Source organism: Papio anubis, chromosome 19 (assembly GCF_008728515.1).
Source record: "Papio anubis isolate 15944 chromosome 19, Panubis1.0, whole genome shotgun sequence".
Taxonomy (NCBI): Eukaryota; Metazoa; Chordata; class Mammalia; order Primates; family Cercopithecidae; genus Papio; species Papio anubis.
This window is the reverse complement of record NC_044994.1, coordinates 25,673,777-25,697,215: the sequence shown is the minus strand read 5'-3', so window position 1 is coordinate 25,697,215 and position 23,439 is coordinate 25,673,777. Positions and strand designations below refer to the sequence as shown.

At 36.7% G+C, this 23,439-nt stretch overlaps 1 protein-coding gene across 7 annotated transcripts in view; it reads right to left on the bottom strand.

Moving 5' to 3' along the window:
* The window catches only part of ASXL3 (ASXL transcriptional regulator 3), a 173,782-nt gene that overhangs the window by 82,094 nt on the left and 68,249 nt on the right, over positions 1-23,439 (bottom strand). For all 7 annotated transcript variants that reach the window (XM_009192582.3, XM_017951656.3, XM_009192585.3 and 4 more), the window contains one exon: positions 7,827-7,948. In XM_009192582.3, the coding sequence (XP_009190846.1) occupies positions 7,827-7,948 (122 nt within the window). The remainder of the gene's footprint in view (positions 1-7,826; positions 7,949-23,439) is intronic.

The following is a 23,439-nucleotide window of genomic DNA, read 5'->3' as shown; positions in this document are numbered from 1 at the left end:
TACCATTTAAATGAGAGAAAGCATTTAAATTATGCATACAACTTATTCAGATAAGATTTAAAGCCTGATGAGAAAGTAAAAGCTTGGGAAATCTATTACAAATGATATGGTTGTTAATGATAACATAAGACATCTTTTCTTTGATTCTTACATTTACTAAGTTTTCATAAAGTACCCAGCTACTATACATGGGAGAGGGGCAAAAAATACAAAGATTAATAATATGCCTTCTTTCTCACCTTTAGCCTGCTGTCAATAATACATTTAATGAGGACATATGTGTTATAAAATATTTAAGACATTTACTCTTTCTTCAAGATGTATACATAATTGCACATAAATTTTGCACATAATTGAATCAATCTGTCTAGCACTGTATAAGGATTCAAAGTACTTTATAGAAATTAACCTAACAATCCAATAATAAAACAGAACACAGCAACATAGCAATTTAAATTACAATTAAGTCCATCTCTCCCCATTATGTAAGACTTCACAAAACAATTAAGCCTGCACAAAGAGTGATCAATTTTTAGGAGCCTTTATAGCACATATTTAAACTACTTCTCATGGAGAAAAAAATTAGGCATTTAAAAAATACTGTGTGTGTGTGTGTGTGTGTGTGTGTGTGTGTGTGTGTGTGTGGTTAGAGAGTTTATTTTAGAAAATATTTAGGGAAAAAAAGATGAACTAACTAGAAGCTGGAATCATTAAGTCAAAGCTGGCATGTCTTTTTAGAGCATTTGTGGTAAATAATAATTAAAGCAACGAAAATTTTGACCTCAATTTCTAGAGCTGAGAGGACTCTGCTATAGAAAAATTAGTAATCAGAAGAAAGCCATAATAAAAATAATGTAAGAATAAAAACCCGTAGCAATTTTTAATTTTAAAAAGACAAGGCAAGGATAAAGGAAGGTGACCAACACTGAGTCTGTTTGTATGATGTTTTTTGAATATATGTTTCCTGATCAGACCACCTGACTGTTTCTCAGTACAATATTTTTTAAAAGCCCTGACACACACTATGTGTCTGTAGGCAAACAAAACTAAATGCCTACTGTATAAAAAGATTTTCTTTTTCCTTTTTTTTTTTTTTTTTTTTGAGATGGAGTCTCGCTCTGATGCCCAGGCTGGAGTGCAATGGTGCAATCTCAGCTCACTGCAACCTCCGCCTCCTGGGTTCAAGCAATCCTCCCACCTCATCCTCCCAAGTAGCAAGGATAACAGGTTTGCACCACCACCCCTGGCTAGTTTTTTGTTTGTTTGTTTTTGGTAGAGACAGGTTTCACTATGTTGGCCAGGCAAGTCTTGAACTCCTGACCTCAAGCGATCTCCCTGCCTCCCTCCCAAAGTACTGGGATTACAGAAGAATTTTACAGAATTTCAGAATTTTCTGAAAAATTGGCAGTGTGATGCAGTGGTTAAGGAGTTGTCGAGTCAGAGAAAGATTTAACTAACTAGCTGCTGGGTAAATGACTTGGGTCAATCTCCCTACAAAACAGAGGCAGCAGCGCAGGGAAGATGCTTTAAACAGAAAATCTGCACAACAGTGGTTATCAGAGTTTACCTCACATAGTGAATACTCAACAAATGTCATTTTTTGTTATTTATATAACTTATCCTTTCTGCAACCAATGCATTTTTGAGACCCTATTCAGCTGTACGATAGCATAAGTGCTGCTGATCCATAGTGGTGAACATGAGAGTAGTTTTCATTATTCCACATTTTAGTGAAGGACTGACAAGGAAATACATGAAATAATATAAGTGTTTCACTCACATACAAGTGCTAAGAAAATTATGCCAGAAAGAGGAAGTAGAGTAACTTGGGTGGGGAGAACCAATCTAGAGTGGGATGTCAGAAATGGCCTCTCTGGAGGCAACAAAGGAGGTGAGACATAAATGACAAGAAGAAACTGGTTGTGTGAAAATTGTGGGGTCTCCAATAAGTAAAAAAAATGGTATCATATCCACTAGCAGGGATAACTTTTGATTACTACAGAAATTAAAACAAAAACAAAAACAAAACAAAGTAGATGGAAAAAAAGGAGTAGGGAGTTTACAGAGAAAGCAAAGAACTCCAAAATGGTTGCCAAGGCTTTATAAAGATCGGAGGACTTATATTCAGGATGAAAAACATGAGGTCAAACACAAAGCTTCCCTTCTACCCTCCCCATACCATGCCTATGTCTCAAATCAGGAATGTCACTGGGGAAGGGTTTTCTGGTTTTGTTATTCCTTTGTTTCCTCTTTCTTTTTCTCCTGAGTTCCCCAGGATTAGGATTGAGAATAGGAATGAAAGACTAGAGCAAAGTTGTCTTAACCAGTGTTGTCACAGCCATGACATCATAACCTTTTGGGAGGCAGAGGGCCAACTGCTAGATTTGTATGGCCTGCATTAGTGGATACATAAGAGGCTTTTGCTGGGAGGCCTTTGAAACTACGGTCAACACTGACATAAACCACGCTCTCTCTAGCTGACCTCCGCACTTCCCCTCAGTGCAGGCTCTACGTACCGGGTTCCTCTCATCTAAGTAGGCAGCTTTCCTAGGCAAGGAATTTACAAATTCCCCATGCTTGACTAGCTGTTCAGCACCTGCTCAGGATACAAGCACAGTCAGCATCCTTGTCCCACTGTACAATGTGTAGCCGAGCCATTATGGTCAGCCCTCTGATTTAACAAATCTCATAATCCTTCAAAATACAAGGTTTAGAACACACACCCCCAAATCTTGAGTTATTTTTTATACATCTGTTGGGGGTTGTTCAATCGACCATCTGGTCTCCTCTTAGTCCTTTGCGGCTATGTCTAACACCTCTCTTCCAAACAGGGTTACTGGTATCATACTGTCTGCAGCTTTGAGCTTTTGCTGAAATTCTAGGAAAACAAGAAAATTCCTATTATACATTATGCTACATATATAATAGAAATCATCTGCAAATTAACTTGTGATTATCTGTATTTGGGTATCTCACAGCCTGGATATTATAAATTCATGGAATAGATTAAGAAAATAGGATTAAGAGGATCACTTTAGATTGTTATGGATGCTGTGTCCTATACAGGGGTACCCTAAAAGAGGGGATGTTATTTTCTGTTGTGACAACTTAGAAGGGACAGCTTTTTCTATTACACATTAGAGTCTTAATTAGCTAGTGGTGGCCCTGTTGATTTGTCTATAATGTGATTTATTTTGACAGATATTACATAATCAGTCTATCTGAGTCTAGATTCATTTTAGGGGAGGATATAAATGAGACACCTCCAACTGTCTCAAGCCTTAGCTGTACTGAGGAATGCTAATGGACTATCTTGTAGAACAACTTTAAATCCTGTCCTTTCAAATCCAGAAAGAAGCAATATCAAAATCAAAATAAACAAGCAGATGGTGAGTGTAAATGCAGTCTACTATGAAGAAATGTACCTTCAAGCCAGTCACATGTATAATGTTCCACTGTCCAAACCACGCAGAGTACAATTTCAATATTGATGGTGTTCTGAGAAGGAGTATAATTGGATTTATCAAGTTTAATGCTTTCAGGCATTATTTAATATGAAAGAAATTTACAAGCTTAACCCTGGAAATGAACGCACTTTTCAAAGGAAACACATACAACATAGCTAACCCAGTCTAGGAAAAGCAAAGATCATATCACACTCACATCAATTCAATTCTGGCTCTAAGTGCAAGGAAAGAAATCAAAAGATGCTGACTGTGCATGCTTTTCTCCAGTGACATATTGCAATACTTTCTTGCAAAAAGAGAGAGAGAGAAAAAAACCCTTTAAATAAACATTTGATTTTTCAGACAGAAAGCCTGTTAGATAGTTCTAAAAATATGGATTCGTTTTCATTCCTATCCTAATGGAAAAATAAAATAAAACTTCAAATCAGAGGCTTTTGTGTTAACTTGGAATTTTAAGCAAGTAATGCCTGCTTTATTTTAACAACGCAAAAACACAAGCAATGTAGCTTAAGAATGCACTGAATGCAGTACTCTTCCACTGAAAATCTGAAAACATCACATGCTGTGAATGCTAAAAGTTAAATGATTAGAAATACATATAGAAAACAGTGGGCTGTTTCAGGCACCAACAACTTGCACTGCCGCTAGTGTGATAAATGTCAATGCCCATGTTCGGAAACTATTATCATGTAATATAACCTTTGGAATTTCACAGTATTGGTCAAACATATAAAGCTAAAGCAAAATACCAAGAATAGATCTGCTTTGCAATATCAAAAAGAAAATGCATCTGCAACTTTATGAATAAACTATACCACCCTAAATAAATAATGAAGGAAGTCAAATAAACCAACACAAACAACATAGAAAGGTTATGTTCACTACCATGTCACTTGCCGTAAGAGAACTCATCCTTCTTTAACCTTTCATTATCTTGTGGCTGTTTAAAATTTCTAAAATTTAATCTTCCTGAATTATATTTTAAAATGCAGAATCTAATCTTTTCACACTTTTTAGGATCATAACTAAAATACCCAGGCAGAAAGAAGACAGGGAACAAGGTAATAATCAGCAATCTGCTGCTCTCCAGAGGCTTCTGAATATGCTTATGCAGAAAAAAAAAAAGACAACTACTGAAATAACACTATATTATTCATGCAATTATACCCCACATATGATGTTAACTAACATTTTGAGGATTAGAAAGTAAAAGGGACTCAAATATTTGGGAGCAATAAAAGTATTCTATGTCAACAGTCAAGGGACATTATAGCTTCCAGATTGTCCAGCTTACAGTTACACTGCAATCAACAGTGCTATGACATCAAAGAGCCCACTTTCTGTAGCAACGTGCTTCAGGCAGGGGTAGAAACTGGGTGCCTTCAGACTTAAGAAATTATGCCTGGCATATTTTGTAAGACAGTTTGTTTTAAATTATTTTTTTTAACTCCACTTATGATTATAAAGCTATTTGGTTTTAGGAATTTGTTTAAATCTACTTCTTTCTAAGAGTCTACACTGGTTAGTGTATAGACTACTAAAGTCCTACTGAATCACAACATATTTCTAATAAAATAATAATGACATATATTTGAGTGTGTGTTATCAGTATGGGCTGGCACTGAAGATAAGCAGCCTCTATTCAGAAATGCTATTTTTAATAAGTATGCTGTATTGCTTTCCATATGCTATATAACAACTCAAGTATGTAGATTTTCTTGGATAGTATCAAAAATTCATCTATACTATTACATAGCATATGCTGAAAGGCAGCATTTGTGAAGAGGGCAGAATCTAAACTACGGTTCTGGATTCACACGTCATCTCTAAGATTTACTTGCTTGCGGGGTGATCTTGGGCAAGTTACCTAACTTGGGTCTTAGTTTCTTTCTTTGAAAAATGGAGATATAAGTACATACTTCCAAGCATTTGCATGAGAATTAAATAATATATCCCATGTAAAATGGAGAGTACAGGGTCTAGAAACCATAACAGTTAATTATCAGCTAATGTAATTATTTTTAAGATCATTCTCCTGGCCCTAGGTTCATATGATTATGATTTGTGCATGTATACACACACGTGAAACATATATTCACAAACACAGATCACATGTATATGGAAATATATACATATATATGTATATAACACACTTTCAAAGAATTCTGCATGGTCATAGCCATTCAGTTATCCAAAAGAAAAGAAAGCTGTAGATTTGCTGAGGTTGCTACAGTTTAAAATGCTGCATGTTCAGTCAATTTTTGCAATGCTGTCTTAAGAAATTCAGCAATTACATGGAATCTGGGCAAAATTCTGCAAGAACAGCTTTTCTTCTAAATATCTTTCCAATATAAGTTTGATTATTAATCAAATATTAGCATATTTGCTCTATATTGAGCCATATTCTCCTAGTTACTAATTTGCTATAGGTTATAAAATAGAAGTTTTAAGAAATGAATTAATAACTCTTTCAGGACATTAAGAAGCTTTCAAGACAGGATTCTTAAAACAAAGCTTAGACTCTAAGCAAGCAGTGGCAGTTCCCATGAAAATATGCTCCACAAAAAACACACAAAAAAAATCACTTAAAATTGTGTAATGTTTTAGTAATTGCAAAAAATGTTCCAATAACACGAAACCAAAATGATGAAAGTACAAATTAATGATATAGAACAATCCAGAAAGTTGTACCTTTATATTTCTATTCATATACAGGAAGATTTCATGGTGTGCACATTTTTCAAGTCACTGAACCTCACAAGTATGTTTCATTTATGATCCCATTTATGTTTCTTAAATGCCACAGCCACAAGTGTCCATTTTTGTATCTTTTCTTCTATTCTGGTTAGTATTTTATTACCTGCATCTTATTTGCTGTCTGAATGAGTCGCCCAGGCTTTGCTACCTACATCCATTTTTTATTTCATCAATTAAAAAGGGATCTCAACACCGATTTCAGTTTTGGTCTCTGGCATCTAAAACATTTCAAATGCAGTAAGTGGCAAGCTCTCCAAAGTGTACTTGACCTATGCAGGGTGAAATATACTGTTACTACCTTCAATATAATAACCAATGAATGGCAATGCTGCAGTGTCAATAATATGAAATAGGAAGGTGACATAATTCAGCATAAACATGCTAAGTTTCTTTCCTGTGTTTTCTTGTCTGAGGTACAGGAGAAGATAGGTAGAAACGTTCTAAGTCTAGAAGTTTGGATGTGCACATTAAGAAGCTTTAGGGGTTGGTGGAACTTAAAAAACTCTATTTTAGAAAACACAATTTTTCTTTTCCTTGTGATAAATATATCACTAGACTGATACCTCTAATCCTGGATCTGGTAAAGGTCATCAATGGGTGGCTGAAGGGGGAGTTGCTATAGAAGGATCAAAATAGAATGTACAAGAGGAAAGCACTTAAGGGGAAACTATGAATTCAGGGCTAAATACGTGAACCTTCCATTTACTGACACTCTTTGTGTTATCATCATACGATGGCTCCATCTAACCATAACATCTCCTCCTTTTCTTCTCTGCACAATTTAGCATTTGCCAGTATAACAGAAGTCACTATTATTTCTATGAGCCACTCACTCTACCATGTGCTTTCATCCTATTACCTCAGTTAATTCTCAGATCAATCCCAGGAGCAAGATACTATTATTTTCCACATTTTCTATATAAGGAATTTAAGATTCAGAGAGGAGAAGTAGCTTGCCTAGAGACAGCAAGTGAGTAGCAAGAATTTAAACCAGGGTATGTCAGCGCCCAGAGCCCAACCTTGTAAATATCCCCTCCTTGCACCATCTCAGTGCAAGGCCACAAAGGCCCGTACTGCCTCTGTGACAGCAGAATAATATGGCAACTTTAACTGCCATTCAGCACCAAACAACACTCATTAATGAATACTCCAGATATAAGTAAGCAACACTCACTATTTTTCTTATTTGTAACTTAATGTATCTCAGTAACAACAAATACATTATCATTTATTTTTATACTATCAGATAAGCACAAAAAAACATAGAGATGCTATTTTTCAAATATGCAATGCATTTATGAACCCAACAGATTTACTACTATAAATCACACATAGACACACAAAATCTTAATACAAATTTTTATGTATTTTCAGTGGATGCATATTCCTTCTTCTATTTTACATTAAAATTTTCAGTCAAGTCTCTCCTAGTTTTTTCTTTTATCAAAGATTAAAATTATTGAACTGAATATCACGGATGGGGTTGAATTCAGGAAAATTCTGCTTTCTGATTCCTAGGTTCCTACCTACTTGATCAGCAAAACGAACATTACCTTAAGTGCACAGAACTGAAGGACAAAGAATAAATGGCAGCTATCTTACCTGTTTAAGAGCCTTTTTGGTGTGCTGCTGGAAGGAAGACACTAACTTGCTTTGCACTGCTGTGTTAGTAAGGCTTGAATCTCGAGTGGAAGATGCTTCATCAGTTACCTGCTTTGAACAAACTAGAAACAGAAAGAGATAATGATATTACTAATTTGAATTCCTTTTTTTATATCCACTGTAATTACACACTTGGAGCTTTTCTCCAATTGAAAATGGATACCTAAAATAAAGCAAAATAGCACAGCAAAAAGAAGAGTATCTAGATATGAAGAAACGGAATCATTTAATAACTGTGTGGCCACAGTTCCATTTAACCTTTTTAAGCCTTCCTGTCCTTACCCGCAAATTGATGATAATTTCTATGTCACTGAACTATTGTATGGACATGAAAAATAGACAATATCTGCCTCAGGAGTTGGGAGTCAGTAGGTACTATCTGAATTTGAATATGAAGATTGGGTAATGCACATTATTCTGAAAAAAAAAAATCTAAATTAATGCAATTGTTTTAAATCTACCCAGCCTCACAGGTATTACGATTCTTCTACTTCACAGCCTTACTACTATAGAATCTGTGACCTATGGGACATGTTTATTTTCTCCTATGGGCTGAGTCATAAAGCATGGGTAAGGAAAAAAGAAATCTGAGATGCTTGTTACCAACTCAAGATAATTATTTTGAGGAAAAGGGTGCTCTCACAGACTACAATACAACTGCCCATTTTTATCAGAGTCAGGCTTGCATGTTGTCTATTCTATAGAAGACTTTTTCTTCCAAAAGACTGCTTTTTAGGAGAATCAACGTCTCACTGACTTGGGTGACCAAGCAGAGCCCACAGGCAGTGTCTGCTCTCTGAAACCCATGTTCGAGCCAGAACTCTACCTTTAGTTCTCCTCAAACTGAGAGACTTCTGAGTCCTCATTTGACTCCTCCTCAAACTGAGAGACTTTAACACTGAAATGGTTTGAGTAGGAGCACAGATGCAGGCCCTTTTCTGTATACACTGGGGGAGAAGGAGTTTGGAAAATCAAAATGAGGAAGTACTATGATTAGCGACAGAATGGAGGCATATGTCAAAGGCAGGAGGCAAGAGGAAGTCAGAAGAAAATAACTTGAGAACATATTGTAAAAAAGCTCAAAACATGACTTTTTAAGGGCACCAGGGTTAATGCTAATTCAAGAAAACTTTTCAAGTGATGGCAACTTGAGAGGTTTCTGACCTGAGTTTTAAAAGAAGGTGAAGAAGTAAAAATTATTGCAGCAAAAAGTGGGAAGCACAGGCATATGCACCTTGAGAACACTCAAGTAGCTTTTGATAGACTCAAACACACCTTGCCTAGAAATAATCATGTGGCCCGTGAGAGACAATTTTGGGAAAAAAATAATCAATTTTTTTGTTAATACAGAAAGTAATCAGACAAATGAACAAATTTAGGAAACTAAAATAACTGTTAGTTATTAATGCCAGACACTTCCGGCACGTGATCTGATTTAATCCTTGCAGCTTTCTTGTAACACAATAAGGTACATATTTCTATATTCGAGAAAGAAAACTAGAGCTCAGAAAGGTGAAATAACTTGCCCATGGTCATAGGGCCAATGAAACTGCAGAGATGGGATTCAAGGCCAACTTAGTCTAGCTTCAGAACCTATGATTTTTCCACTTACAATATTTGGTTTCAAAAGTCAAGATCTGATACAGAAAATATCATATCGAAAGAAGCATAATTTAGTTGCGTGATACTGAAACTAGAAGTTAACAAAGGCAGGGGGAAACAAGTCACTCAGCCACCGACAAGGAAAAATTGAGAATTGTGAGTAAGTGACGGGTCTAGGAAATACTATGGTTGAAGTAGCAAAAAGATTTGTGGATGAATATAGTGAGAAAAGTCACTGAATTAAAGATCAGATGACTTTTTTCACTTAATATGATTTTTTTCCTTAAGATTGTCTAAATGTTCTAGTTAAGAAACAGTTTATTACATTGATCACATAAACTACGGTTCCTAGGCTTCTCTCCTTAAAATAATCACTAGAATAATTTGTAACACCTTGCCAAAGCTTATTATTTATCAAGAAATATTATAAATAATCATCAGTTTATAGTCTAAACATAAATTTATAGTATTTACTGATAACACAGGTAGTCTTTTCAATGTTCTGAAGTCTCTATGAAATGTGACCAACTGAGGAGGTGACAGAGAGATGGCAGATAGAATATATGATCCCAAATGAACAGATCCCATGTACGCCCAGCCAAATGTAAAGTGTGCATTAGTGAATATGTTTTATTACTTTCACATTCTTATAATGGCATTTACACCTAGAAAACTGGAAACTTACAGGTTAGTTCGTTTAAAGGAGAACTAAATGCAGTCCAAAGATATTAAGGAACTTAGGGAAAATATGAGAAAGCTTCTGCATACTGGGCGTCTAAATATACTTCCAATTTGTTTAGAAAATGCTATTATTCCCATGTCTTTCAAAGGTAAACTTCACTTCAGCAGGATTAAACAATAACAAATTCTGACCCAGTGTACATGTAACTGAGGCCTCGCATCTCTCTTATTTTCTGAATAAGAAAATAAGCAATATGCAATCACCTGTCCTTCCTGAGGGTAACTGTTATATAGCTCACCAGTTGCTCTATTTCTGACCTAAGAAACCATCAGATAATTGGGATACCTATTTCAGTATCAGCATATACACTGCATAATTTCGGTTAAATTTATTATGGCACTATGTTGATAGTGACTGACATCTATTTATATATGTTGTATCCAAAAGAAAGATTCTATTCAACTTAGAGCCCAGAACTTCAGACGGAGGGCAGGACAACAGCTGAAACTGCATTAAGGAATACCATGCAGTTTGTTCTAAAAATGATTCATTTTCCTTAACTCACTGCTTTATCTTACACTCCATTCTAGACCCAAGAAAAACATCAAGAATACCTGTCTGAGGTAGTCAATTTTCTCCCTAATCCCTCTTTCTGGAAGTTGTTCCTGACTTTATTTCCCCAGATCAAAGCATATTTCCCTAATTATTTACTTCCCTAATTATTTATTGACACAATAACTATAGAACCTTAAAGAAAAGCAAAATGTAACAGAAAAAAAAATATGCGATTGTTCCTTTGGGTTGAATAATTTATTTTTAAGAAAAAAAAAATCAGGAAAGAAAAAATGGGTGGGACATATTTGCAATTCACGCATAGGCTTCACTCAGTGTGCTCATATACATTTTTAAAATACTGACAAATATGGACCTTTTTTCATGGACATTTAAGTTGCTTTATTCATTCGTTTTCCATGCATATGACGTGAAAATAGCTGAATCTAAAAACACTAATTCACTGAGTGCAGCTGGCCTGTACAGGTTCATGCAGATTCATATTCTGACAAAATGCAAGGTTTTCACTTCTACTTATTCTTGCAGCTTTCTTAATAATAGATGTGATAAATAAATAATGAAGGACTCATTTTAAACAGTTGCCTGAATATTTATCTAACAGACTGACTTTGGCCTCTGAAATACAAGCCAAAGGAAAATTAATGTTAAAGAAAGGATCAGGGAAAATCCCTTGCATGTAAAATTACAACAGGAGCCAGGAAACTGAAGAATTAGGACAGATGTTTTATCCAATAAATATCAAACACTGACATGCAGTTTAGAAAGTGATATCTTCTTGGCATTGAGAACAGAACAGGAGCTATCTTTTCTAACTGTGTACTGGCATGATCACAAAACTAATGCCAGGACCTTATACCTTGAAATCACACAATACAGCCTGTCCTTTTCAAATTGAAGATGAGGAAACAAAATGAGACTAGTTCTCCCTAGAATTTTTATCATTCCACATTTTTTAAAAGGTATAAAAAATACTATTTCTGTCTACATTTTGCTTGCCTACCAAAAACAGGCAAGCCAAAAGGATAGTTAAAAGCTAATCTGCTGATTTTAAATTTGCCTCTCAATACCTCCACTCTTACTCCCCAAACCCTCCCTCATAATACTCTATTTAGAAGACCTGGGAGCAAAAGGAGGTGGGAGATTATACGTAACCATGAGACAGCCTTGAAGGCTAGAGAAGTGGTAACTGCTCCAGCAAACCTGTGGGCTTCAGTGTCTCCAAGCTGTCTCTCTCTCCTTTTAATTTACCATTCAATTTGAAAATACTATTGAACTAGAAAATGTAGATTAGAGTTCCTATTTTTAAAGCTGCAAGCTAGGGAGGGGATATGGCTGGTATTCCCTCCTAATGTAAGTACTAATCCACTGACAGATGTACAAGAGGACACCCACAATTGTAACTGTGACCTACAACCCAGGATATAAAGGAGCAATCAGAAGGCAAACCTGATATGTCTCTCTTGTCTCACATCCTGCCTACCTCCCGATTCTCACCCTCTATAATCCAGCCAATCTGGAGACTCTTCAGTGTCTTCTGAACACATCTACTTGCTGTGTTTGTTGTACTTGGTCTGATTGTCCCTTCTCCAAATATCCTTTCCCAGCACTCTGCCTGGCAAACTCATCTTGGCAGTCCAAATTCTAAACAGCTTCCCCCAAAGCTTCTCTGACTATCCCAGCTTCTGAGGTAGACTTGCTCCTCCCCTAGCCATGCTGTCTTGGAATTTAGTGTACGAATTCATGACAGTCCCTGCAGTGCTGGTGCTGTTGTCTGCCTCAGCAGCCACAGGCTCAGAAACTCAGGGGCTTATATGCAAAGATTGGCACAGAGCAGTCGATCTATTAGTGTTCACTGAATTTTTTAAAAATCAAATTTTAAAATATCAAATTCAAAAATTTTGTTTACAGTATTTTTGAAGTTAACTTTCCACTATGATTTTTAAAAATAATTCATGAAAGTGGAGGTCAGCAGAGCTCTTTTTTATGAAAAAGTATGTATAAAATGAATTGTTGTAAACTTGAAAATAGAAGCCTTCTTAAATTATTTTCCCAAATTATTCTACAGTCAATTAGGGATAATATGAAAGCCAAATGACAGAATGTCCTATGAAAGACAGTAGGAAGTTGCACGACCTGCCACTAATTATAGATAGATTTCTCTTTGCCATCTTTACTCATTGCCTTATTTAACGAGTAAAGTCACAGTTTTGTGCTTTTGCATGGGGAAATAAAAATAAAATTTAAAGTCAAAATTAGAAATCACAATGCTTACATAAAATGGCAGAAGCTGTGTGGGTGCAGAACCACAACACAGACCAGGATCTGCACATTATATAGTCGCTGCAAAATAGGTATTGTGTACTATTAATTGCTCTCTGTCCCACTGAGCCACCCAATAAGTAACAAGCTATCTGAGGAAACTGGTGCTCAAAGACCTAATAAAGACAAGGAGGGGAGCAGTCTTTTACCAATTTCATTTCTGTAAGTTCTCTTTCCAAACACTCTCTTTCATTCTTGTGAATAATCAGACTAGATGTTCTCAAATCACAACAGCTTTCTGTATGAATGATCTTGACATACACTATAGGCTTTAAAAAAGTTACATGAATAAAAAATTTAACTCAAAGGATACATAGTATATTAGGAATAACACTGTGGTACACTGTTAGAAGTCAATAAAATCTGAACAGAGGGCTGGGTCTTAGAGGAAGTTTATTGGTTTATTGATTAATCATTCGTTCAATTGCACAACTCTTATTGAGTACTTTCCCTCATGCCAATCACTGTATAAGATGCTGGGGGAAAAACAGTGAAAAAGATCCAATACCTGAGTTGGAGGCCATAAGAATTTTTAAAAACTGTTTTCAATGAACAATAGACCAGTAATTCTACCTGAGGAAAACTACGGATGAAAACTAAACAATAACAAATTTGTTTTGAAAGATCAACAAGCAGGCAATTCAGAAATATCCCCAAATGGCAAATAATCACAAAAGTTTATGCTTGGGTTATGCTTTGTTTTATGTACAGTATTTACATTTGAAATTGTGTAAATCATATATTTCGGATATATACAGCCAGAAAATACATTCTACAAATTGTTAAAAAGACTTGAGCAGGGAAAACTATCTGACTCCAATTAAATCATTCCTGAACTCCATTTTAAAAATCCTTTTTGCATTCGGCCTACGTAGAATTGCCTTTTCTAAAAACATTTGTTTCAATACAGGTATAGGTATTTGGGTTTAAGCAAATTTCCTTGTTACATTAAAAGAAAATCCAAAGGATATACGTTGCCAAGAAAAGTCAGTAATTAAATAGATTAATAAATTGCTAGTAATACTAGCAATAAAATAATGGGAACAGCAACTTTTTCCTAAGACCCTTTCAGGGGACAAGGAGTCTAAAAATTATAAGCACTGATGCTCTTGATAATATTTAGAACAATATCTTCTATAATGAAATATACCTAATATAACTGGAATGATTACTATATTTTATAACCTACTTCATTAGCCCAATGAAGCCTCTTCTTCTTCAGAAGAGATTTTCAGAAAAAAAGAGCAAAATAAACCAAGAGGAATGTTGAATCAGATAATAATTATACCAACTATATATCAGTGAGAACATGCTGCTGCAAAATGTCATCATGCCAGAGACCTTAGTGATTTGGGTGGCTGATATCATATGGTGCAAATGCCATTCACCTGCCACAGAAAGGGATATGCCACCATCTCATTACAATGGCTACAAATGGTTCACAAACATTTTGATTGGAACACTGAAGCTCCAAAGGTAACTATGAAGACCATTGTATACACTAAAGATGTAGCTATAAGAATCTCTTCTACAAGCACTCAATTTACCAGCCAGGCCAATTTAGTTATACTGTTATCTCTGGATATTCATAAAAATACCTCCTTAAACACAGAAGAGAGAAAACTCAAACCAAAAAATAAATACATTTAGTAGGAAAAGCATATATTGTAGTTATCAGTCTTTAGCCACCTAACCTCCTCCTACCATAGAACCAACAAGGATTTCGCTCACAGGGTAATGGAGATTAATAATACTATATGCTGTTTGTGTGGGAAAAATAACATCAGAGGCTACTTATTTTATACTGATATAACCCCTGTGATCTTCCACACTGCATCAGGTTTCTGAAACATCTGCAGAGAAATAAAGCAATCAGCCTAGAAAATGAGAAACAGAAAAAAGTGGACAGGAAGGAGATCAGCAAAAGGTTGGTACAGGTCAAGATGAAGTGTTTCATTCATGGGCATCACTACTAATTACTTCATACTTTACCATATAAACTATGAACTCCAATGTACGATAAAGGGGAATCAGGTTAGCTATCCAGAAGGCAGTTTGAGAAATGTTTATACAATATAACTGTAAAGAAAAGTGAGAGTGAATTATCTGGCATCAATGAAAAAGTACTTTTTTTAAAGAACATGAGTGTTTTGTTCATATGTACAGTGACAGATTATATAAATCAAACAGAGTATTGGCTAGTTAAGATGGATAATTGAGGGAATACCTTCAATTCTGTTTTTATTTGAGGAGTTTGTTGTTTTATTATGAGATCATATTCTGTTCTCGATCTGTATATTATGAAATATTTCTCTCACAATTCAAGAAGAGAGGTGAAAGTATGCTTAAATGGGTCACTTTGTCGCACTTAAAAAGAAAACTTTTTCCTACATGACTCTGGACTGTTAAAACTGACCAAAATCCATTTAGACAAGAATGAAGTTCACAGTTCAAGAGGAAATACGTAAGAAAAAGAGGTCTCTAAAAGATAAAAGAAATGAAAAGTATCTGTAAATAATGTTTGAAAGAGTTGGGATAAGTCGTTTAGAGAAGTTAAGATGAAGGGGTGACCATCTGTTGTTTATCATGAGAGCACAGAAAAAATAAAAAAGAAGGAAATTAGTTTAATTAAAAGCATAAAAGATTTCAACATAAAGAAAAAATTCTTCTCTATAAAAGTTATCAAGAACACAGGGAGAAGTATAAAGGTGACTGTGTGATTTCTATCTTCCTGATCATATACTAGTAGAACACTGTCTACTTCAATTGACTTGTTTAAGAAAAACACTGGTAGGAGAGAGGAACCAGGGCTTCAGGATCTTTTGAAGTTCCTCATGCTTCTTGTGAACTGTATAATCTGGGGGCTGGGATAAAAGAAAGGAGAAGGAGAAAGAGGGGGCAGTGGAAGTTCTATATCCTGCCAGTGGTCATTTCTGACTCTGAAGATTATTCGCTTTCCTCTGTGTTTTCTTCAATGTGTAACTAAAACAACATAATTTTCACACACTTAAGTTTCTCTAGACCACCAATGTAGAGCAGGTGTCTCCACGAGCTAACAAAGCTGTTGCCTAAAATGCAGAGCTGTTGAATGAAAGACAAATTAGCTTAACCCCCCAAAATTAGGGGAACTGGTTAAGGCATAGAAGGAATATCCTTCCTGTCACCTGCAAGATTCTTAGGAATGGCTGCCGGGTAGCTGGTTACGCTGTGTTACGTTTCTCCACGATCATGTAGAAGCCTGTTGACACTCTCCTACCCCCAACCTCCTGAACACAAAGATGCAGACACACACCATCCAATGTGAAACTACACTGGAGCATTCACAGGCAAGTTACTGTAAAACCTCCAGCAAAACGAGACCAGGAATACCAACCGACACTGGGTAGGTGAGCAACATCTTCCAAAGTTACTCAAAACACTCCCTGCACCACTCCACGGTCACCCTCATTTTCCTTTTTTGTAGTCTTGTATAAAACCGCTTCATGAGCTGTCAGTGTGACTACTCCCCAGGGTGTCTGGACCTTTTTAATGTATGCCCCAATTTCTCCATGAAGCTTCTCATCTGCATGTAACTGATGTCTCAATTGAGATTATATTCACACTTCAGGCCTCCTTAACACACTTTTCACTTTTGATAAAAGACCCCTCAAACTGTAGCCTCTGAGCCAATGAAAACAAAGAGTGAGCTGAGTAACGTTTCATTAAGTTAACACAACTCTGCCAAGAATCACACAATCAGAAACCCACTTATAAAACTGGCCATAAAGAATAATGAAAAAGGACTCCATAAAATTCTTCAAATGTTGGAATCATTATTTGCCCTGGGATTTAAAGTCTAAAACATAAGATTCTTTTTTTTTCTTTTTCCCCCCAACAGAGACTTTTAAAATACTAATTCTCTTGCTAGAGTGCTGCTTCCTCCCTGAAAGTCATTAGGGTTAAGAGCAAGCAGAACCTTTTTTGATCTCTGTGAATGAAATGTGTACAATCTCTAGTTTCCTCATTTAAAAAGAAATATATAGGATGGTTACTGTTGATTTTAAGCGTGAACTATATTAGGGCCACAAAAAGAGAAACTTAATAAATTGTTAATAACAATTTATAGAGGATGAAGAGGGTGAAGACTGCCTATTGATGGTTCATTTCACATAAAATATGTATGAATTCTGCAGACCAGCAACACATTGTGGGTCAACTTAATATGTGTTAGGAAACTCATGATATATCAATGTATTATGCTCAGAAAACAACTCAGACACAAACATACCCATAAATCTCTGACTAAAATAGACCATAAAATTTATAATATTTTATTTGGGTGACACAGATTTATACTTATACAGGCATAAATGGTCATGGGTTGTCAACACAGATATATCAAGTAATTCACCTAAATCATTCTCTGATCTCTAAAGCTTAGCTTTTAAAATGTCAACAGTTTACATTCTCAAGTCTAATTCTTATTAACTTGAGAAACTATTCAGAAGTCAAAGAAACACATAAACATAGTTCTCTGTCTTGTAAATTCCACAATTAATAATATACCACTTTTCCTACATTGAAAAATTTTGCAACAAAACCTTGTAACAAAGTACCTTGGCAACACATCTCCCATTTTAAAAGAATATTTCCCTGCCCATTTGATTCCAAGAAGAGGACTAAAGTATTATAATCATTATCTTAATTCTGCCTAAGGACTCAAGTGTTAATGACTGGAATCGAACTGCTAAAATTTCTTTCTTATCAGTTTTTACAAAATACTTTCTTCTCAAATACTTCTATGCTTATCCCCTAAATGGTACAGCAAGTGCCAATAGTTGTCAATCTGATATAACACTATGGTAGCAGAGGCTTATTCTTTCAACGCATCAAGGGTATGTTACAAATTGATGGTTAATATTCTTCTCAATACTCCCCAGTCTTTCATCCCAAAGGATGAATATAAGAAGGAAAGATGAACAAAATAGCAAAACAGATGATGTAGTCATCCCCCACTCCCTTTCTCCCTCCTTCCCTACTTTTCCCTCCCACACCCCTCTCTCTTGTTCCCTCACACACACATCCACTCATATATCCGACCTCCTCTCTCTGATCACATTTTCAAAGTTTATTTGTACAGCTGTAGGGAAGTGTGGAAAGTATATTCATTCTAACTTTTGGTTCAAATATATATTAGAAACAGAGTAAGCAAGGAAATCACCTAAAGCAGAGTTTCCTGACATTTATCACTGAATTGCAAGAAATCATGTGGTATGCCACTACTTTATTGGGATAAGCCAGGGGTTCCTCTTTGTCAATGTCTTAATTTTAGGATCATAATAGATGTGTACTAACGTTGGAAAGGCAAACTGTACCAGTGATGACTGGCTAGTAAGCGTTCCCTGTGGTTCCAGGCAAGGTATCAGAGTAAGGAGAGCCTGGCCTTTGGTGTCACACCTGGGCTTGCAATTTGGATGGCACATTTAATCTAAGTTTGTTCCCTCACACGTAAAAATAAAAGTACTCAATACATTTTCAATATCTAGGTTTGAAAATGTGTCCTGAGGCTAGATTAATAAGCTATACCCAGAGGTACAGGGTACTTACATGGAGATGCAATTGTGGTTTGCAATAAGATGCAAAAGTGAGCAAGTCAAGGAATACTCAAGGAAATAAGCTATTTACTATTCTTTCAGTGATTTCCCAAAGTTATTTCCTGAATGCAACTTCAAAGAAGAGGTCAGGAAATCTAATTTGTGTCACATTAGCTGGAAATGTTTGGGTATGTGTTATTTGGTGAAGCGCCTACTCACATTTTACACGAGGGAAGTTTGCTTATCCCTGCTTTGGCTTCACTATTGGCTGAGTGCTCTCATGCTATCTGTCACCCTTTCTCAGCTACTAAACTGCCATGGTTTCCTCTGGAATTTAGGATTAGTCATTATCAAAATCTCCTGCAGCCTCCATATTTTCTCTGAAAACTCCCTTTACTTCTTAATATATAAAATCTGGCTGTCTTCCCAGCCAGGACACTGGCTCCTCTGGAATGCTCTCAGGTGGTAGCCTTTTTCTTTTCTACACCTCTTGTACCACTGGGCCTAGAAATAGAATAAGTGACCTATATTCCCCTCACTGTTCCCTCCAAAACATTCTCCCTCCCTGGTTCCTATGATGCCCCCAGCATTGTATCTCATGTCATCAGACTATATTACTAACTATTCAACCTACTGTACTTATCTGCCAATTCTTGATTATTTTTCATTTTTTGAATATGTTAGCTGCTAATATGACATCCTGTCAATGTTAGTTCTACTATAATTGTCTGTTTCAATATCCATGCTGATGATTCTCTAATATCTTATGCAAGGGTCACCACTAGCCTTTAAAACATCTTTGTGCAAAAAGGAAAAGGCAATCTTTTTTCCAGGTGGACCCAGTCCCATCCCACAGCACTAGGCTGGGCAAATGGAGGGGTGCTGAATTTCAACCACTGATGCCACCTCATCCAGGCAACTCTTGAGTGCACACATGGCCTACACTCTCTTGATAGCCTGAAACCTAGCCCCCTTCTTTCTTATCAGCTCAGAAAATACATCCCATAATAGTATCCTAAATTCAATCCATGCATTCTACTCTCACATCACTTACACTTCCAACTCACTTCCTTTAGCACACCAAATCAAACAACCTTTTCACACCAATGAGACTTCCTTCTTCACACTATCCTTCAGTCACCTCCACATCGGCTTAAATTCTATGGACGGCCGGGCGCGGTGGCTCAAGCCTGTAATCCCAGCACTTTGGGAGGCCGAGACAGGCGGATCACGAGATCAGGAGATCGAGACCATCCTGACTAACACGGTGAAACCCCATGTCTACTAAAAAAACACAAAAATCTAGCCGGGCGAGGTGGCGGGCGCCTGTAGTCCCAGCTACTCAGGAGGGTGAGACGGGAGAATGGCGTAAACCCGGGAGGCGGAGCTTGCAGTGAGCTGAGATCCGGCCACTGCACTCCAGCCTGGGTGACAGAGCGAGACTCTGTCTCAAAAAAAAAAAAAAAAAATTCTATGGACATTTGCCTTCATTACTCCACTTCATATACCCTTAACTCCTTTCTTTCTTTCTTGCTTCATCATTCACATTTGGCAAAATCCCAGCATCAGTCACTATACACCTCCTCTGCGCTTGTAGAGTGGTCCTGAACATGACTGGAGAAAAATGGACAACCATGTAGGCTGGTCTCTTAGTAAATTCAGGATGAATAACCTTAAGAATGTCCTTAATGCTGTCAGACTCTCTCAGACAAATATTTTGTATCTTCTCCTTAAGTCTACAAAACTACCTCCCCTATTCTCACCCTTAACTGATGGACTTGTTTTCTATTTCGCTGAGAAAAATAACACACACAGCAGCACACTTCTACAAGCCCCTTCCACATGTACTCACCTACCTTCACTTCTACTGAAATACCCTCGCTTTTCCTACTGCCTCCTTTAGAGCACCTGTCTACATCTCTTGCTAAGACCAATCTTTCCATTTGCTGAATAGGTCCCATTCTCCAACATCTAAGCAAGGCATGACAACAGAACACCCCTGCCACATTATCAATTTTCCTCAACTAAAATGTTCCCATTAGTGAATAATTTTCTAATAATCATTTCCCATTTTTTAAACTGTCTCTTGATCCTTTCCTTTCCAGTCATTTTCCCATTCCTTCCCTTGACCTCAAAATTCCTTGAAAGAATTGTCTACACTTGGGGTCTCTAATTTATCTCCTCCCATTCTCTTGAACCCACTTTATTCAAGCTATGGTCTTACGATTCCACAAAAAATTACCATTGTCAAGTTCATCAATACCCTCATAAAGGTAAATCCAGTGATAATTTCCTAATCTTCATCATGAATTCACATTATCAAAAGCATTGACACATTTGAGTCGCTTCACCCTCAGAAATACTTTCTTCATTCGGTTTCCAGGACAGAAAATCTTACCGTGTCCATTTACCTTCAGTCTCACTGTTTTCTACACTCTCTCCAAGCTCTTAAAATTCAACTGCCCCTGAGCTCAGTCTTTGGGCTTTTTTTCTTTTCTATTTACCTTCAGTTCCTTGGTAATGTCATCCAGTTTCCCGTCTTTAACTACCATCTATAAACTGGCCACTTCCAAATCAGTATCTCCAACAAGGATCTTTCCCATAAATTTCAGACAGATAAAATCAGTTACTTAAGACATCCATCTAGATATTGAAAAATAATCTCATGTCCAGAACTGAGCTCCTGATCAACAACACCCCTGCCCTTAACTGGTTCCCTTGAAGATTCTTCCATCTAAACTAAGGACGATGCTATTGTTCAACCTGCTCACATACTCAAACTCTGGAGTCATCCCCAACTCCTTTCTCTATCTCACACTCACATTTATCTGTCAGCAGCTTCTGTCGGATCTACCAGAATCCAATCACTTTTCATCTCATCCACTGCTACTACCTGCCTTCAAATCAATAACATCTCTCCTCTAGATTATGACAATAGCTTTCTAATGGGTGTCCTTGTTTTTTTCCTTGTTCTCGTATCTTTTTCATAGTTAGTGATCCTGCTAAAACCTACATGTGGCCATTGCCTTTCTAGCTCAAAACTCTTAAAATGGCTTAATTTCTCACTCAAAACAAAAGCCAGCATCAAGGCACCATATAACTTGGCCCCCATAACTTCCCTGGCTTTGTTTCTTACCATACTCTCCCTTGTTCATTTTGGCCTCACAGCCACACCAGCCTCTTGCTGTCTCTGGAATATTTCAGACAGTCTCCTGCCTCAATGCCTTTATATTGCTGTTCCCTCTACCTGGAGTTCTCTCCCCTGAACGCCTGTTCTCTCATGCTCCTCAGGTGTTTCCTAAATGTAACCCTCTCCCCTCCTCCCCCACTCCCTTATTTTGCCCTATATCACTTGTCACCACTGAATAAGCTATACATTTTAGATATTGATTTTGCTTATTTTCTCTCTCTCAAAGAAAATAAGCTTCATGAGAGATTTGCTTTTGTTTTTCACCACTGTAACTGCAATGTCAAGAATAGTACTTGGCACGTGAAAGAAGCTCCGTATATATGTTGAGAGAGCACACGAGCACTCACCCAGGCAAGAGCGCCACACTAGGAGCAACTGTAATAAGATTCTCCTTCACCCTCCTGAAAAGGAAAAGTATGCCCCACTCACCTCCCCTTTTTGAAAGCCAGAAATTACTGTGATTCTCTGCCTTTTCCCCTCTCTAATCACAAGGACCAGCCAGGGTTCACACCATTACCACAACAATTGGGGGGATGCTCAAAAAGCCTGGGAATAGGGACAACAAGTCAGATGAAAAGTAAAACATCCATAAAGCAGTCTGCAGCCATTCTTGTAATTTCCTTAGGACAATAAGCTGTGTTTTTCCTATATTAAATTCACAAGCTTTGCTACAGATCAGAAAGGAACTGAAGCAGTATCAGTCTTACAGGGTCTATCAGCACACAAGTTTAAATAGCAAGAGCATTCAGTGAGCATGCAGAGGACAAACAAAGGGACTCCATGGCCATTAATAAAATGAATGACTTTGGGTTATTACTGAAATACGATATTTCTGCAAACATCCTTTAAGGTTTGTTTGTTTAAAGGTAATTTACTGATTCCTATGAGTCTACCGACAGAGACTTTAATTACACAGTTTTCTCTCAAATCATGATCTGGGTCCCTTTGTGGAACCAGTGGGTACAGTAGAAGAAAGCACTGCAGCTATTGTGGGACAAAGATTTGCCAAAATTGCAGTGCAGAATTATGTACACCAAAAGAATCACAATATAATTGTCTTGAGGAAGATAAAAATAAGTTCACATGTAAAATTCAGAGGATAAAATTCAGAGGTGGAAAATACCCCCCCTTAAAATTCTGGAAGGGTCACTGGCTTCTCAAAAGTGTCTAACAAGAAAATATCTTATTTGGCCCTCTTTTCACTGTGAGGAATGGTAACACTGAGCTTCATTTGCAAAAGACAAACCAAGGAACAAAGCTATTATAAAACTACTTGTGATTACAGGAAAAAATCAGCACAATCAGAAATAAAACATTAGCATTCTCAATCCTCCCGTAAGAATGAAACCACTAGATACCCCCAGTAACCCTCTCACTTTGCAGGAGAAATATGCGGATACTTAAAGAAGTATTTAAGAAAATTATTCAGGGAAATATGTACTGTTAAAAAACAACAAAAGCAAAGAACTATATACTTCTTTTAGATGCTATCCTTTTTGAATCAAAACACCTTGATAAATCTCAGGGGTAAAAATTTGGAAGACAACTGTATTGATAACGGTGGGCAATTCAATTAATGAATCATTGGCATTCTATATAATTTTTAAGAGAACA